Below are 15,284 nucleotides of genomic sequence, written 5' to 3'. Positions count from 1 at the left end.
TCCCTTGGTAGCTGTCCTACCAGGCACTTTCATTATTCTTACAGCACAGTTTCTAATCAATCACACAATCCAGAGCAGTTTCACATCCTCCCTTAGGTCTGGTCTGTTAGATGGCACTAGCAGGATGCACATGGGGAATTTTCATCCTTTTGCCACCCCAAAAACATTGGGTTTGAAACTGGGATGGAGTCCTGCCACTGACTCCTTGTCCTCGTCTGCCAGAGAGCGAGGAGGTCAGTAAACCCACATTCCTGCATGTGTCAGCCATCTTGGCTGTAAGCTGGAGTGTTCTTATCTTATCCCTTGCTTGGAGTAGGAAGTAACCCCTTGAGCATTTGTGGGGGAAGGGGGGATCAGTGTAGATTTGTCCCTCTGCAAGGTAGGTCTTCACCCAGCCACATGTCTGTGGCTCTGGTGATGCAGAGCACCCCCCACATTGGCAGGCCCCCTCTGGAGTTGTGTTCCAACCCCAGGGCTGAAAAGGACCCAGTTCCCATTTTGGGGTTAATGTGTTGCCCTTACCCCCAGGACAGAGTCCTCCCCACCCCTGAGTGGGCTGTGATTCAAGGTCTCTTGGTTAAGAGAATCTACCATGGCCCTGACCACACTGTGACCATGTGTCCATTACCAGCAACAGCCTTCCAGCTGCTTTACCCTTCTATGGGGCTTCTCTTACCGGTGGATAGGACAACCATGTTTGGCAATATCCCTTCACTGCCTGTGTCTCCCCACACTCAACGGGGGGCTCAGCTACCACAGGGCTCAACGCTGCCTTTGCTTTCCCAGTGAGGGTTGGCCATGAGCTTGTTCCCATAGTCACAGCATCAGGCTTGAGGCAATAATGCCTCAGCCAGGGGAGAGGGTTTCAAGTCTTTCTTCTGCCCCACTCAGATTCAGGTGTCTAGCTACAGACAGAAAGTTGTCTTGAGATTCACAGCCTTTCCTTTGTGTTGCAAGCAAGCAGGGTGGGGGGGGATCAAGTCCTATATCACCGCTCCATTATATTGCCTAGGATCAAGGTCAGACCAGCAGGCCTATAATTACCCCGGTCATCCCATCTACTCTTTTGAAATATTGGCACAACATTAGCTTTCTTCCAGTCTTTTGGAATTTCCCTGGTTTTCCAAGACTTATTGGAAAGCAACATGACTGGTGCAGAGCGCCTCAGCCAGCTCTTTTAAAACTCTTGAAGAAAAGTTATCCAGACTTGCAGCCTGAAAACATCCAGCCTTAGCAGCTGTTGTTTACCATCCTGCTGAGACAGCGGACTGGAAAGCGTGTTCCCCTGGCATACAGGCTACAGGGCGAGTGCATAGTGTCTATAGAGGCTTATAGAGGAGCTAGGCTAGGCTGGGTAGGGGCTCCAGGCTGCATAGTGCCTATAGGCTCCTTACAGGGCTAGGCAGGGTCTCTGGGAGGGGGCTGCCGCCCCTCCCCTCAGGGGGCCCCGGGGACAGGCGCGCGCCCCCCAGCGCCCCTCCGCAGCACAAGCACCTCGCGCGGCCCCGGTGGGAGGGGGAGCCCCGCAGATGTGCCTGGCCAATGGGAAGGAGGGGCGGGGCGATCTCCCCCTGAGTCGCTCCCATTGGGTCTCCATTCGAGGTCGGCCCGCCATTGGCTGGAGGCGGTGAGGGGGGCCGGGATGTCGGAAGGCTGCGGGCTGCGCGAGGCTTGGCCGGGGTGAGACGCGGGGCTGGGCCGTGAGCGGGGCGGGGCCGGGCCGGGCCGGGACCTGGGGTCGGACCGAGTCTCCCTCCCACCCGTGCGGCTGCCCCAGCCCGTCCCCCGCGCGGTGGGCGCGGCCGGCTCCGGGCGAGGGAGGAGGCGGGGGGCGGCTGTGCCCGGGCGCCGCGCGCGCGCTGTGGCGCCCCCTGGCGGGAAGGGGAGGCGGGGCGGGGCCTGTGATCTCGGGGCGGGTCCGCGCGCGCCCCGGCAAGCACGTGACAGGCCTTTGTGCCTCGCGCCGCGTGCCCGCTCCGCAGCCCCCCCCGCCCGGAGCTCGCCCTGCAGCGCCCCCCCCCGTACCTTCCGCCACCCCCGCAACGCCCCCTGCCGTCCCCGCCCCACGGCGGTGCCCTTCCCCCAGGCCCGTCTGCCAGGCTTGCACCCCCATTACACCAGCCTGCGCCCAGGGGGGCTGCCCACAGGCTTGGGAACTACACGTGTGGGACGGTGCAGGGAAAGACTGTATCGTAAGGGGAGGGGGGAGCATTAAGGCTCCTCGGGTAAACTTCATTCTGACCTTTCCTGACCTTTGATTGCTGACGGCGTGACCTGAACAGTTATTTCATTTGTTCCTGTCCTTAACTCACCCTAACATTTTGCACATCTCCATCATCACAAAAAAACCCTCCACCCTCCAGTACCTCTTCACAGGCTGTTCTCCTAGCAGCAACTGCCTGATCAGCTTACCAGCATACTTTAGGCGACTCTTTTCCTGGGCAACGTACAAAATGAGTGGCAGCAGGACCATTCTGTGAAAGAAGCAGCAGTTCCTCAGTCCACTTGCTGTTCCAAGGTCCACGCAGCCTGGGTAAGGGATGTTAGTTACCCATTGTGCAAGAAAACAAGACTGGGAAATGCCCTCTCAGTGCATATAGTTCCAGTGGCACATATGCAAGGCATGCATTGCATGCCCCAGGAAAACTGTGCCTGTGGGATGACTATGTCTGGCCCCTGAGTGTGCACGAAGGATGCTGTTTTGGAGAAAAGAACAGTGTCCTCCACATAGCGTGACCTCGCATGCACCATATGTGCGATGTAACATTGCATGGAGAATGTCTATTTGCATAAGTGCAGAATTGCATGCCTGGCTAAAAATGTAATTAGAGAGACAAGATGGATGAGGTAATACCTTGTATTGGATCAGCTTCTGTTGGTGAGAGAGAGACAATCTTCAGAGCTTACACAAAGCTCTTCTTCAGGTCTCCTAGACCTGAAATAAGTTTCCTAGACCTGACGAAGAGCTCTGGGTAAGCTCCAAAGCTTCTCTCTCTCACCAGCAGAAGTTGGTCTAGTGAAGATATTACCTCACCCACCTTGTCTTGCTAATATCCTGGGACTGATGTGGCTTCAACCGCAGTGCATATAAAAATGTTATGGCATGCCATTGTACAGTTCTCATTAATGTGGGAACTGTAACTTCTGCACTTCCTGACTTGGTTTTAACTCCGCAATCTTAACACTGCAGTAAGGCAGACATCTGCAGTTTATAGTTTTGTTTTATTCTATTCTTAATTTTTCCTTTAAACCAAACCAAATCCATGCTCCTCATTGAGAACTTTGTCAGGGCCAAGTTAGCTCTAGTTATATTGAAATACTGAGGGTTTTTTAACAATAGGAAAAGCACATTTTCTCCACTCCTGTAACTCACACTTAGGGCTTGTTTCTGTGCAGTGTGTGCACCGATTTAATTAAATCAGCAAACCTTTTCTGTGGACACTTAAACCCTCAATGGGGCTGGGGGCATGGTTTGCACTGATTTAATGAGGTTCATTTAGAAACTAGATTGGTGCACAAGCTGTGCGTATACTTGTGCTGACTGTGGAAATGGCCTCTTGGTACATAACACGCAAATAAAACTTTAGATCCAAAGTTGCAATTTTGAGTGAGAAAATGAAGGTGAGGCTGTCAATCACCTGGTGCTTTTTGGTCTAATCTCTTCTGGAGAGTTGGTGGCTGGGGTGTGCTCGCCTCCACGTCTGGGGTTACTGAACTTCTGGATTTGGGGAATTTACCTGCAGATGTAATTAAGAGCCAACCTGCTCGGGAAGAAGAGAGGTATTTTGTTCCTTATAACTATGCTGTCGTCACAGTTACAGCATCCTGGTGTCTAAGAGACTTCTCATTTGAGGTTATTTGTGCAGTTCCTTCATCTCTCTGTAGGTACAAGGCTGAGATGAGAAAAGAGTGCCTGGTTTGATGTAATCTCAGCAAGGATTTTGGTCAAGGAAGATGGTGCTGGACTCGGGGACGCAGTCGTATGAGCGGCATCGCAATGTCCTGAGCGCCAGCCCCCAGCGTGAGAGGGATGGGAAAAAGTTCTCTGAACACAATGGGCTGCGACTCTATTCCTACCTCTCCCCTTCGCCATCTCCAGATTCAGACCCTACCCACCTGGGCCAAAAGCTCAAAATGCCTCCTAGGCGCAAGTGCTCCAAGGTCTCAGAAGCAAGGCCTGAGGTCAGGCGGCTGTCACAAACCTGCTCTGCCTGCCCAAGTCCCTGCAGCTGGATGCGCCGTAGCGAGAGCACCTGCACTGTGAATAGCAGCGGCCGGGCACGTGCACAAATCCGCAGTGCAGCTTCCCTGCCTCATATTGCCAGGCCAAAGGTTGAGGAGATCAGCGTCAGCAGGAGGAGTCCTTGCCTGCTGGTGGCCCTTAGGCCTTTGAACGTTGACAAGGAGAGAGAGAAGTTCTTCCAGTCTTGTTATACTTACAACCCACAGTTTGAGTATGAGGAGCCTGTCCCTACGGCTGTGCTGGAGAAATACAGACATGCATCAGACCAGTTCATTACACAGGTAAAAACCATTCCCTTGAGCACCCCTCCCACAGGCAGGTTGGCTCATTACCCTAAGGGACGGACACACAAACCCACCCACCCCTTACAGCAAAACGCCAGACTGTCTTCTTGCCCTGAGACTAAAGCCGCCACACAGCAAGGGGTCAGATTAAGTCAATACCCAGGGGATAACCCTCTCCCCCGTCTAGCAAGGAGGTGGGTTGGTTTGACACCTGGGAGATAGCTTTCCCCTAAGTACAGCCAGGGCTGGAACCAGGGAATAATGCTCCTCCAGCATTGGTGGGCGAGGGGATGTCCTTCTGTCAGAGCAATTCCCTGAGTCTATCACATACTGCAACAGTTAAATAATCGTTTGACTGGTTTTCTGCAATATGTCTTCATTTGAAGGGCTCATACTAAGGCTTTATCTAAACTGACAAGTGAAAAACGAAACTTTTGTGAGAGGTGTTAAAAAATAACCCACCCCACCCCCCCCCGAAAGACAGAAGTTTTACCGATGACAAGCAGTTTGAGCAGCATTTTGTCGGCAGGTGCTTGTTGAGAGTGGAAGTGTTTTGTCCTCCCGACAAACAGCGGGTGCACATGCCCTTTAGCAGTACAAACAGCCTCTGTGTTCACAGACCAGGTCAGCTCCCAGACTGCGGCACTGGGCAGCACAGCGTGGGGAGGAGGTGACCAGCCCTCTGTGGAGAAAGAAGTGGTTCAGGACTATTTAGAAAAGCTGGATGAGCACAAGTCCATGGGGCCGGATGCGCTGCATCCGAGGGTGCTAAAGGAGCTGGCGAATGTGATTGCAGAGCCATTGGCCATTATCTTTGAAAACTCATGGTGGTTGGGGGAGGTCCCGGATGACAGGAAAAAGGCTAATGTAGTGCCCATCTTTTAAAAAAGGGAAGAAGGAGGACCCGGGGAACTACAGGCCAGTCAGCCTCACCTCAGTCCCTGGAAAACTCATGGAGCAGGTCCTCAAGGAATCAATTCTGAAGCACTTAGAGGAGAGGAAAGTGTTCAGGAACAGTCAACATGGATTCACCCAGGGCAAGTCATGCCTGACTAACCTAATTGCCTTCTATAAGGAAATAACTGGGTCTGTGGATGAGGGGAAAGCAGTGGATGTGTTATTCCTTGACTTTAGCAAAGCTTTTGATATGGTCTCCCACAATATTCTTGCCGGCAAGTTAAAGAAGTATGGGCTGGATGAATGGACTATAAGGTGGATAGAAAGCTGGTTAGATCGTCAGGCTCAACGGGTAATGATAAATGGCTCCATGTCTAGTTGGCAGCCAGTTTCAAGCGGAGTGCCCTAAGGGTCGGTCATGGGGCCAGTTCAGCAAGTTTGCAGATGACACTAAACTGGGAGGAGTGGTAGATACGCTGGAGGGTAGGGATAGGATACAGAGGGACCTAGACAAATTAGAGGATTGGGCCAAAAGAAATCTGATGAGGTTCCACAAGGACACTGTTACAGACTAGGGACCAAGAGGCTAGGCAGCAGTTCTGCAGAAAAGGACCTGGGGATTACAGTGGATGAGAAGCTGCATATGAGTCAACAGTGTGCCCTTGTTGCCAAAAAGGCTAATGGCATTTTCATAGAATCATAGAATATCAGGGTTGGAAGGAACCTCAGGAGGTCATCTAGTCCAACCCCCTGCTCAATGCAGGACCAATTCCCAACGAAATCATCCCAGCCAGGGCTTTGTCTAGCCTGACCTTAAAAACCTCTAAGGAAGGGGATTCCACCACCTCCCTAGGTAACCCATTCCAGTGCTTCACCACTCTCTGACTGAAAAAGGTTTTCCTAATATCCAGCCTAAACCTCCCCCACTGCAACTTGAGACCATTACTCCTTGTTCTGTCATCAGGTACCACTGAGAACAGTCTAGATCCATCCTCTTTGGAACCCCCTTTCAGGTAGTTGAAAGCAGCTATCAAATCCCCCCTCATTCTTCTCTTCTGCAGACTAAACAATCCCAGTTCCCTCAGCCTCTCTTCATAAATCATGTGCTCCAGCCCCCTAATAATTTTTGTTGCCCTCCGCTGGACTCTTTCCAATTTTTCCACATCCTTCTTGTAGTGTGGGGCCCAAAACTGGACACAGTACTCCAGATGAGGCCTCACCATTGTCGAATAGAGGGGAATGATCACATCCCTCGATCTGCTGGCAATCCCCCTACTTATACAGCCCAAAATGCCATTAGCCTTCTTGGCAACAAGGGCACACTGCTGACTCATATCCAGCTTCTTGTCCACTGTAACCCTAGGTCCTTTTCTGCAGAACTGCTTCCTAGCCATTTGGACCCTAGTCTGTAACAGTGAATGGGATTCTTCCGTCCATTTTGGGTTGTATAAGTAGGGGCATTGCCAGCAGATTGAGGGACGTGCACTGGATGGGGTACCCCACATGTTGTGATAGGCATGTGCAGGGCCCACGGATCTTGAAAGGTGTATTGTGAGGTGTTGATCATTGTAGCAGTGATGATTTGTCTGGAGGTTTTGTAGCCGTTGTTCTGGGAGCATCTGGTGCTGCTTTGAGTTGATGTGTTCTGGTCTGTGGGGAGCTTGCTTCTGATAATGAGCTTGGAGGGTTGGTGTTGTTTGAAGGCCAAAAGTATGAATTTAGGATTCTTCCTTTCAGGATAGGGTCCCCATCAAGGATGGGTTATAGTTGTTTGATAATATCCTGTATAGGTTTCAGTGTGGGGTGGTAGGTGACAACTAGGTGTGTGTGGCTGGAAGGGGTTTTATTTCTGTACCGAAGCAGGTTCTCTCAAGGTATTCAGATGGCCCGTTCCAGGATGCAATCTATTTCTCTGGTGGAGCATCCTCGTTTGATGAAGGTGTTTTTAAGTGTGTTAGGGTATATATCCCAGACTTTCTCCTTGGAGCATATTCTGTGGTATCTTAGCAACTGTCTGTAGATAAGATTTCTTGGTGTACTTGGGGATCTATGAAGGTAAGTGTGGTGATCTGTGAGTTTCTTGTATATAATTGTCTGTAGGGTTCCATTGTTGAAGCTGGTGGGAGTGTCCAGGAATTTGATGCTGGTGTGGGAATGTTTCAGAGAGAGTTTAATGGACTGGCGATTGTTGGAATTATGATGGAAATCTATGAGCGAGTTTAAGCCATCTGTCCAGAGGATGAAAATATCGTCAATGTGTCTCAGGTATATCATTGGTTTCATGCTGCATTTGTCCAGAAATTCTTCCTCAAGAAGAACCCAAGAAGAGGTTGATATATTGGGGAGCCATCCTAGCCATTATGGCTGTTCCCCTGGTTTTGACAAAGTGTTTGTTGAATGTAAAATTGTTATGGGTTAGGATGAAATAGATGAGTTCGGCCATGTATCTTGGGTGCTATCTGAGGGATGTCCATTGTCTTGTAAATGTTTGAGGCAGGCAGCGATGCTGTCATTTTGAGGGTTGCTGGTGTTTAGGGAAGTGGCATTCGTGGCGGCGAGGATGGTGTTCTGAGGAGGCTATTAATGTTGTGGAGTTTGTGGAGGAAGTCATTTGTGTCTTGGAGGAAGCTGGTCTTTTGTGTGGTGAGTGGTCAAGACGATTTCTGTGAGTTCTGATATGCCTTCAGTAAGAGTGCTGTGGCAAGATATGATGTGTCTGCCTGGGTTCCCTTGTTTGTGTTTCTGCTACTGCAATACAAATAATAAATAAGAACTTCTTACTTGATATGGGGAGTGATCGCTGCTGGCTGACAGATCACGCTGCACACAAGTTACCTCTCCTACTGTTTCCAGCGGCATAATCGCTGTTAAAGACTAACCATGCATTAGGGGCTTTCTTACAATGATTTCTGTGTAGTTTAAGTAAATATGCTCGGCTCCCAGAAGAATGAATGGTGCATCTAGGAGCTGGAGGGAGATGTGTTTGTCTTGTGTGTGAAACAGCACCTTAATAGTGCTGCTTTTGTATGCGGAGCTCTAAGTTTGGGGGTTGTTTTTTCTTATCTCTTTGGGGAAAGATATTAAGAGCAGAAGGCTCCACTGGGTGGCAGCAACCTTAACTCTGCTATTTTTTCTCAGTGAGTGTTCTAGCAGCTGATGATTGTGACCTGCTATAGTTAAGGTTGTATAACAATTTCCAGCCTAGCCTTCTGTTTCGATTGATTGTAACTTTCTGAAACTTTCACTTTATGGGCTGATATTTTCTAGGCTTGGTGTCTACCACACGTGGTGATTGAGTATATAAGCTTGAGCAAATAACATTCAATCATTTGAATGAGAGGAGACTGAGGTAAAAATGTGCTGTGTACACGTACGCACACACACACTCTTAAATTTCTCTGTGCCTTAGTGCTGAGATGGCTGGGGATCAAGGGCTGATGATTGATATGCAGATAGCCCTCCCTCAAAGAGAAGTTAAGTGTTCCTGTGAGAACTGATTGCAGATTGGCCAAGTTATGAGGATTTGAAAATGTATACTTTGTATCTGAAATACAATTAATTTCTCTTTCAGAGCGGTGTTCGGAAGATAAGTGATTGCGTTGCGCACATGTAATTACAAACTATAGTCCCTGGAATCATCCAGAACCTGTAAAGACTAATTTCCACAAGGTTCAGGGCCATCTAGGTTCTAGTGAAAGAAGGGTAACAGTGGCTTCTGAGTTCTTCCCCACACTATCTCTTAGTCCAGGAGGTCTGGGATCCAGGAGGTCCTGAGATCTATTCTTCCATCTTATGAACAGCAATACTGGATCAGACCATCTAGTCCGGCATCCTGTCTCAAACAATGGCCAGTTCCAGGTACTTCAGAGGAAGAAGGTGGAAGAAACTCTATAACAACAGACAATTATGTAATCTGCATGGAAGAGACATTTCTTCCCAACTCAGAGCAGTTAGTGCATGATCTATAGGCTGAAGCAGGGTGGGTTTGATCCCTAAATATTATTAAATCTGTCTGCTCTAACTGTGGATGTTTTTGTTATACATATCTCATCCTCTTTGAATCTCCTGCCAACAAAGAGCGGCTGCACTGTGCACCTTTTAGCGACACGGCTGTGTTGCTGAAAGGTGCGTAGTGTAGATATAGCCTAAACCAGTGGTCCCTAACTTTTTTCATCTGGCGGGCACCAGACGATGAGCCATGGAGGACCGTGGCAGTGGATGAACATCTACCGAAATGCTGCCAACAAGCGGCGTCATCCAGAGGCATCACCGCCGAAATGCCGCTGAAATTCGGTGGCATTTCGGCGGATGTTCATCCGCCGGCCAGTACATGAGCGCACTTAGACGCCCTGGCAGGTGCTGTGGCACCCACAGACACTGTGTTGGGGACCTCTGACCTAAACTAATAAGCCCTAGTCTTTTCTGTCTTCCTTATACAGACAACTTTTCAGCCTATCGTCATTTCCACCACTCCTATTTCTGCTGTAGCTTTGTGACAGGGAGACCAGAGTGAGCACAGTATCCCACGGGAGGAAGTGTTGATTTATGACATGTCATTGTGAGATCTTCAGTTTTATTTTCTCTCATTCTTCCTGCATCTAAATGTTTTGTTTGCTTCTTTTGACTGATGTTGCAGATTGAGCTGTTTGCAGTGACACACAAGTCTTTTTTCTGGATGATTACCATTAATTTATAACCCAGTAAAGTGTATGAATAATTCAGATTATTCCATCCAATGCGCATAACTTTTCATTGTAAGACTGAATTTTAAGTGTTCAATTCAATCTGAATTTTCTAGTCTTGATTGACCTATATACCTTTATCTGAAACTTTAGCCATCTCATTGCTCTCCCGTTATTCCAGATAATAAATATTAAACACCTGTTCTAGTACAGAACCTTGAGATATCCTAGTGATCACTTTCAGTATTGAAAATTGACCATCTGTTCCTACTCCTGAGAATCTTTCTCACTCAGCCAAGTTCTTAAACATGAGTAGTTGCCTCTCACCTCGTGACTATGTAATTTGCTTCTTTGTCAATTTTTTTTTTATCTTGTAAACTGGTTCTTTATCCACACAACAAAAGTAAAAATAGTTCAGACACAGACTGTCATTTGCAGCTGAAGCTGTGCCATCTATACCATGTGTTATTTATATGGTTTTATAATTCTCCTTATGTGTAGTTTTAACCGGTTTTCCTTGCACTGAATTAAGGCTCCTAAGCCTATAATTCATAGGATCTCCTCCAGTTCTATTTTTCAAGTTAGGTATAATGTTTGTTCCCCTGCAGTCTTCTGGTATAAGCTGCTGGTTTTTAGGATATTGCATAATTTTGGTAGTACCTCAGAAGCACATTCCGCTTTCCTGGATTAATACCGTCTGGTCCTGGTGACTCGCTGCTCTGTAATTTTTGTTTCAGAACCTCCTCTTTTGATAACTTAATATTTATTACTTAAAAAGAATAGGTAACTTCCCAACATACAAAACTACTCAAGATAGTTAAGTCCCAGGCAGACTGCGAAGAGGTACGAAAGGATCTCTCAAAATTAGGTGATTGGGCAACAGAATGGCAGATGAAATTCAGTGTTGATAAATGCAAAGTAATGCACATTGGAAAACATAATCCCAACTCTTCATATAACATAATGGGGTCTGAATTAGCTGTTACCACTCAAGAAAGAGATGTTTGGATTGTGGATAGTTCTCTGAAAATATCCACTCAATATGCAGCAGCAGTCAAAAAAGTGAACAGAATGTTGGACATCGTTAAGAAAGGGATAGATAATAAAACAGAAATTATCATATTGCCTCTATATAAATCCATGGTACACCCACATCTTGAATACGGTCTGCAGATGTAGTTGCCCCATCTGAAAAAAAATATATTGGAATTGGAAAAGGTTCAGAAAATGGCAACAAAAATGATTAGGGGTATAGAACGGCTTTCGTATGAGGAGAGATTAATAAGATTGGGACTTTTCATCTTGGAAAAGAGATGACTAAGGGGGGATATGAGGTCTATAAAATCATGACTGGTGTAGAGAAAGTAAATAAGGAAGTGTTATTTACTACTTCTCATAACGTAAGAACTAGGCATCACTAAATGAAATTAATAGCCAGCAGATTTAAAACAAATAAAAGGAGGTATTTCTTCACACAACACACAGTCAACCTGTGGAACTCTTTTCCAGAGGATGTTGTGAAGGCCAAGACTATAACAGGGTCAAAAAAGAACTAGAAACATTCATGGAGGATCGGTCCATCAATGGCTGTTAGCCAGAATGGGCAGGGATAGTGTCCCTAGCCTCTGTTTGCCAGAGGCTGGGAATGAGCGACAGGGAAAGGATCACTTGATGATAACCTGTTCTGTTCATTCCCTCTGAAGCACCCAGCATCGGTGACTGTTGGAAGATAGGATGCTGAGCTAGATGGACCTTTGGTCTGACCCAGTATTGCCGTTCTTATGTTCTTAACATCATCTATGGTGAAGACTGATGCAAATAAATCCTTTAGCTTGTCTGCAATGTTCCTACCCCCTTAATTGCTTTCTTTACCTCTGGTGGTCAACAGGACTTCTTGCTTCTAATGCACTTCAAGAATTTCTTGTTCTTATGTCGCTGGGTGTTTGCTCTTCAAATTCCCTATTATTCCTCTGACTTTCCATTTTAGCTGTTACAGTTTTATGTTCTCTTTGTCCATTGCTTCCCTTGGGCTGAATATCCACTATTAGAAGGTAACCTGTTTGGCTCAGATAACCTCTCCAACTTTACCAGTTGAGCGTGTCATTTATTCTTGTCTTGCCTCTTTTTCAGTGAGAGCTCCGCATGCCTCTTGTGGTTATGGTCATAGAATTCGTTTACATGCTCAAACCGTGGTTTTTTTAATTCCTTCCTTTTGGCTTAAAAAGGAGAACCACAGCTAGTCAATCGGATCATACATTCCATCTTCCTACAATTTTACGATCCTTTCCCTGAGGATGTTGATTTTACTGATAGTTAAATAATATAATTGCCACTTCAAGAAATATGCAGTCCTGTGTGTTGCTTAGGACTAATGGAAGAATAGCCTCTCCTCTTCTGGTGTAAAACTAGCTGTTCCAAGAAGCAATGATTTGTAATGGTGAGCGGTTGCTTCTTTATTTCTTGTTCCATTGTGACAGACGTGACACGTATGCAGAACTGAAGTCACCCGTTATCGCTGCATTGTTGGAGATGGTTGCCTCTCTGGTCTCCTACAACATTATGCTATCCCTTTTCCTCATCAGGAGGCCACTAGTATATGTGTATACCTCTACCCCGATTTAATGCGACCCGATATAACATGAATTCGGATACAACACGGTAAAGCAGTGCTCGGGGTGCGGGGGCTGCGCTCTCTGGTGGATCAAAGCAAGTTCGATATAACACGGTTTCACCTCTAACGCAGTAAGATTTTTTGGCTCCCGAGGACAGCGTTATATCGGGGTAGAGGTGTATTGTTAGGACTTGCGGTTGGTAGGTCCTGTCAGTTCAAAACATTTCTTTTTCATTTCTATGAAATCGACGAGGTGCTACTCTGCACCTCTACCTGCCCTGCCCTTCCTGTATAGTTCAGGGTTCCACTGGCTGGTCTTACTCATTGTCTGCAGTTCAAACCTCTTCCCTGGGAAGTTGGCAAAATATGTTGCTTACGCTTTTCAGATGAAGTAGTAACTGAGGCACAAAAAGGTTAAGACCAGCACTTTAAAAAATGGCCAGTAATTGGGGGTCCTTCACTATTTAGGTAGCTAATTGTAACAGCTTGGGCCTGATTTTTTTCAGAGTTACTGAACAATCATAGTTCTCATTGACTTGAGCTGGAGTTGTGGGTACTTGGCACTTCCAGAAATCAGGTCCCAGGTAGACACCTTGGGTACATCTACACTGATATGGGCTCACAGGGCTGGTGCTACAAGACTGTTTTAGCAGAGTAGATGTTTCAGAGCCTGGTCTCTAGCCCACGTTGGAACCCGGGAAGGGGAGAGAGTCTCAGAGCCCCAGTTCCCACTTGAGCGGAAATGAATAAACATCTATTTTTAGCCTCAGAGTGTGAGCCCCACAAGGCCAAGTGTGCTGCTCAGGCTCTGAGACTTGTTGCTGTGGGGTTTATTTTGCAGTGCAGACATATCCTTGAGACCGAGTTAGACTCTGAACGTCAGCAGCCTTGTGGCCTGTGGTTTGCACGAGGTCACACAAAGTTTATGGCATATCTGAGAACAGAACCAAGATCACTGCATTAATAGACCCACAGCTGATCCACCAGATGACATTGCTTGAGCAAAAGCACTTCACATGTGGGTGGTTGGATATGCTGTGGGGGTATTTGTGGGGCTATTTGTGTCTGTCTGTCAACTGCTTTGAGATCTGCAAGTGGGAGAGCTAAGTGTGAAGGGTGTGGGGCTGATCTGTAATAACGTCTCAATACTACAAATGACCTGAAACAATGAGGAGTACTTGTGGAACCTTAGTGACTAACATGTATTTGTGCATAAGCTTTTGTGGGCTAAAGCCCACTTCATCAGATGCAGGGAGAATCATAAAATATCAGGGTTGGAAGGGACCTCAGGAGATCATCTAGTCCAACCCCCTGCTCAAAGTAGGTCCAATCCCCAGACAGATTTTTACACCAGTTCCTTAAGTGGCCCCCTCAAGGATTGAGCTCATAACCCTGGGTTTAGTAGGCTAATGCTCAAACCACTGAGCTATCCCTCCCCACCCCAATACCTACACTCTCCTGATTGCAGTATAGTGGAAAATACAGTAGACAGAAATATATACTGTGACAGACCCAGGCCAGTGGGGTACAGGAGTCTGGTAGAGGGCAAATATACTGGTCACTGGCTGAGTAGTTTTCTGTTCCCTGAGTGACCAAAGCAGGGGCTGCACTAGAGTAATCAGGAACCTGCTAGAACCAACTGAGGCAGCCAGACTGATTAGAACACCTGCAGCCAATCAGGGCAGGCTAATCAGGGCACCTGGGTTTAAAAAGGAGCTCACCCCCAGTCAGGAAGGGGGAGCCAGAGGAGAGTGAGAGGGTGTGCGTGTACTGCTGGAGGTCTAAGGAGTACAAGCGTTATCAGACACCCGGAGGAAGGTCCTGTGGTGAGGATAAAGAAGGTGTTTGGAGGAGGCCATGGGGAAGTAGCCCAGGGAGTTGTAGTTGTCATGCAGCTGTTACAGGAGGCACTATAGATAGCTACGATCCACAGTGCTGTGGGCTGGAGCCCGGAGTAGAGGGTGGGCCTGGGTTCCCCCCAAACCTCCCAACTCCTGATCAGACACAGGAAGAGTTGACCCAGACTGTGGGGAAGATCACTGAGGTGAGCAAATCTGCCAATAAGCACAGGACCCACCAAGGTAGAGGAGGAACTTTGTCACAACACATAGTACATGAGAAGATGGGAGTTGGCTTACTAAGTAGGGGGTCAGTTCTAACATGGCTACCACTGTGAAACCTGTCACAAATGAGCTGGTTATTGGGATAGTTACTGTAGGACTGTATTGAGTGATTGGATTGTGCACTGTGTGCTTGAGTGGACTTAATTGAATAGTGGAGCAGGGCTGTTAGGAAATTAGCAGGAAGGCAACCTCTTGGTAAGCATTTCCTAAATGACCTCCTGGTAAGCATTTCAAGGGAGCTAAAAAAATGATGCCTGTGCTATTAAGCTGTGAAGATGTTATTTCCAAGCACCAGTAAAGTTTAAGAGTTGTTTGGGCAGGGCTTGGGACTAGCATGTCAGGACAGTCATGCTCTAGAGTGAGGGGGATGGCAGGTACCACCCATTGTGATGTTTTTTGTCTGTTGGCTGTCAAAGTTAGACTCGGGACTCACAGTTTGTCAGG

The 15,284-nt window shown here is 47.4% G+C and overlaps 1 protein-coding gene across 6 annotated transcripts in view; it reads left to right on the top strand.

The window, feature by feature from the left end:
• Nucleotides 1-1,625: 1,625 nt before the first annotated feature.
• KIAA0895L (KIAA0895 like) overlaps nucleotides 1,626-15,284 on the top strand; it is a 48,729-nt gene continuing 35,070 nt past the window's right edge. Inside the window, exons 1-3 of one of the 6 annotated variants that reach the window (XM_030581798.1) lie at nucleotides 1,626-1,680; nucleotides 2,364-2,533; nucleotides 3,886-4,524. In XM_030581798.1, coding sequence (XP_030437658.1) covers nucleotides 3,955-4,524 — 570 coding nt within the window. In that variant the 5' untranslated portion in view covers nucleotides 1,626-1,680; nucleotides 2,364-2,533; nucleotides 3,886-3,954. Of the gene's footprint in view, nucleotides 1,681-2,063; nucleotides 2,534-3,866; nucleotides 4,525-7,822; nucleotides 8,068-15,284 lie in introns of those variants that run through there. The other 5 variants (XM_030581800.1, XM_030581801.1, XM_030581797.1 and 2 more) reach the window with 5 other exon arrangements.

This window comes from Gopherus evgoodei, chromosome 12 (genome assembly GCF_007399415.2).
Source record: "Gopherus evgoodei ecotype Sinaloan lineage chromosome 12, rGopEvg1_v1.p, whole genome shotgun sequence".
In the NCBI taxonomy this organism is placed as follows: domain Eukaryota; kingdom Metazoa; phylum Chordata; order Testudines; family Testudinidae; genus Gopherus; species Gopherus evgoodei.
Note: the sequence above shows the minus strand (reverse complement) of the source record. Positions and strands in the feature narration are given on the sequence as shown.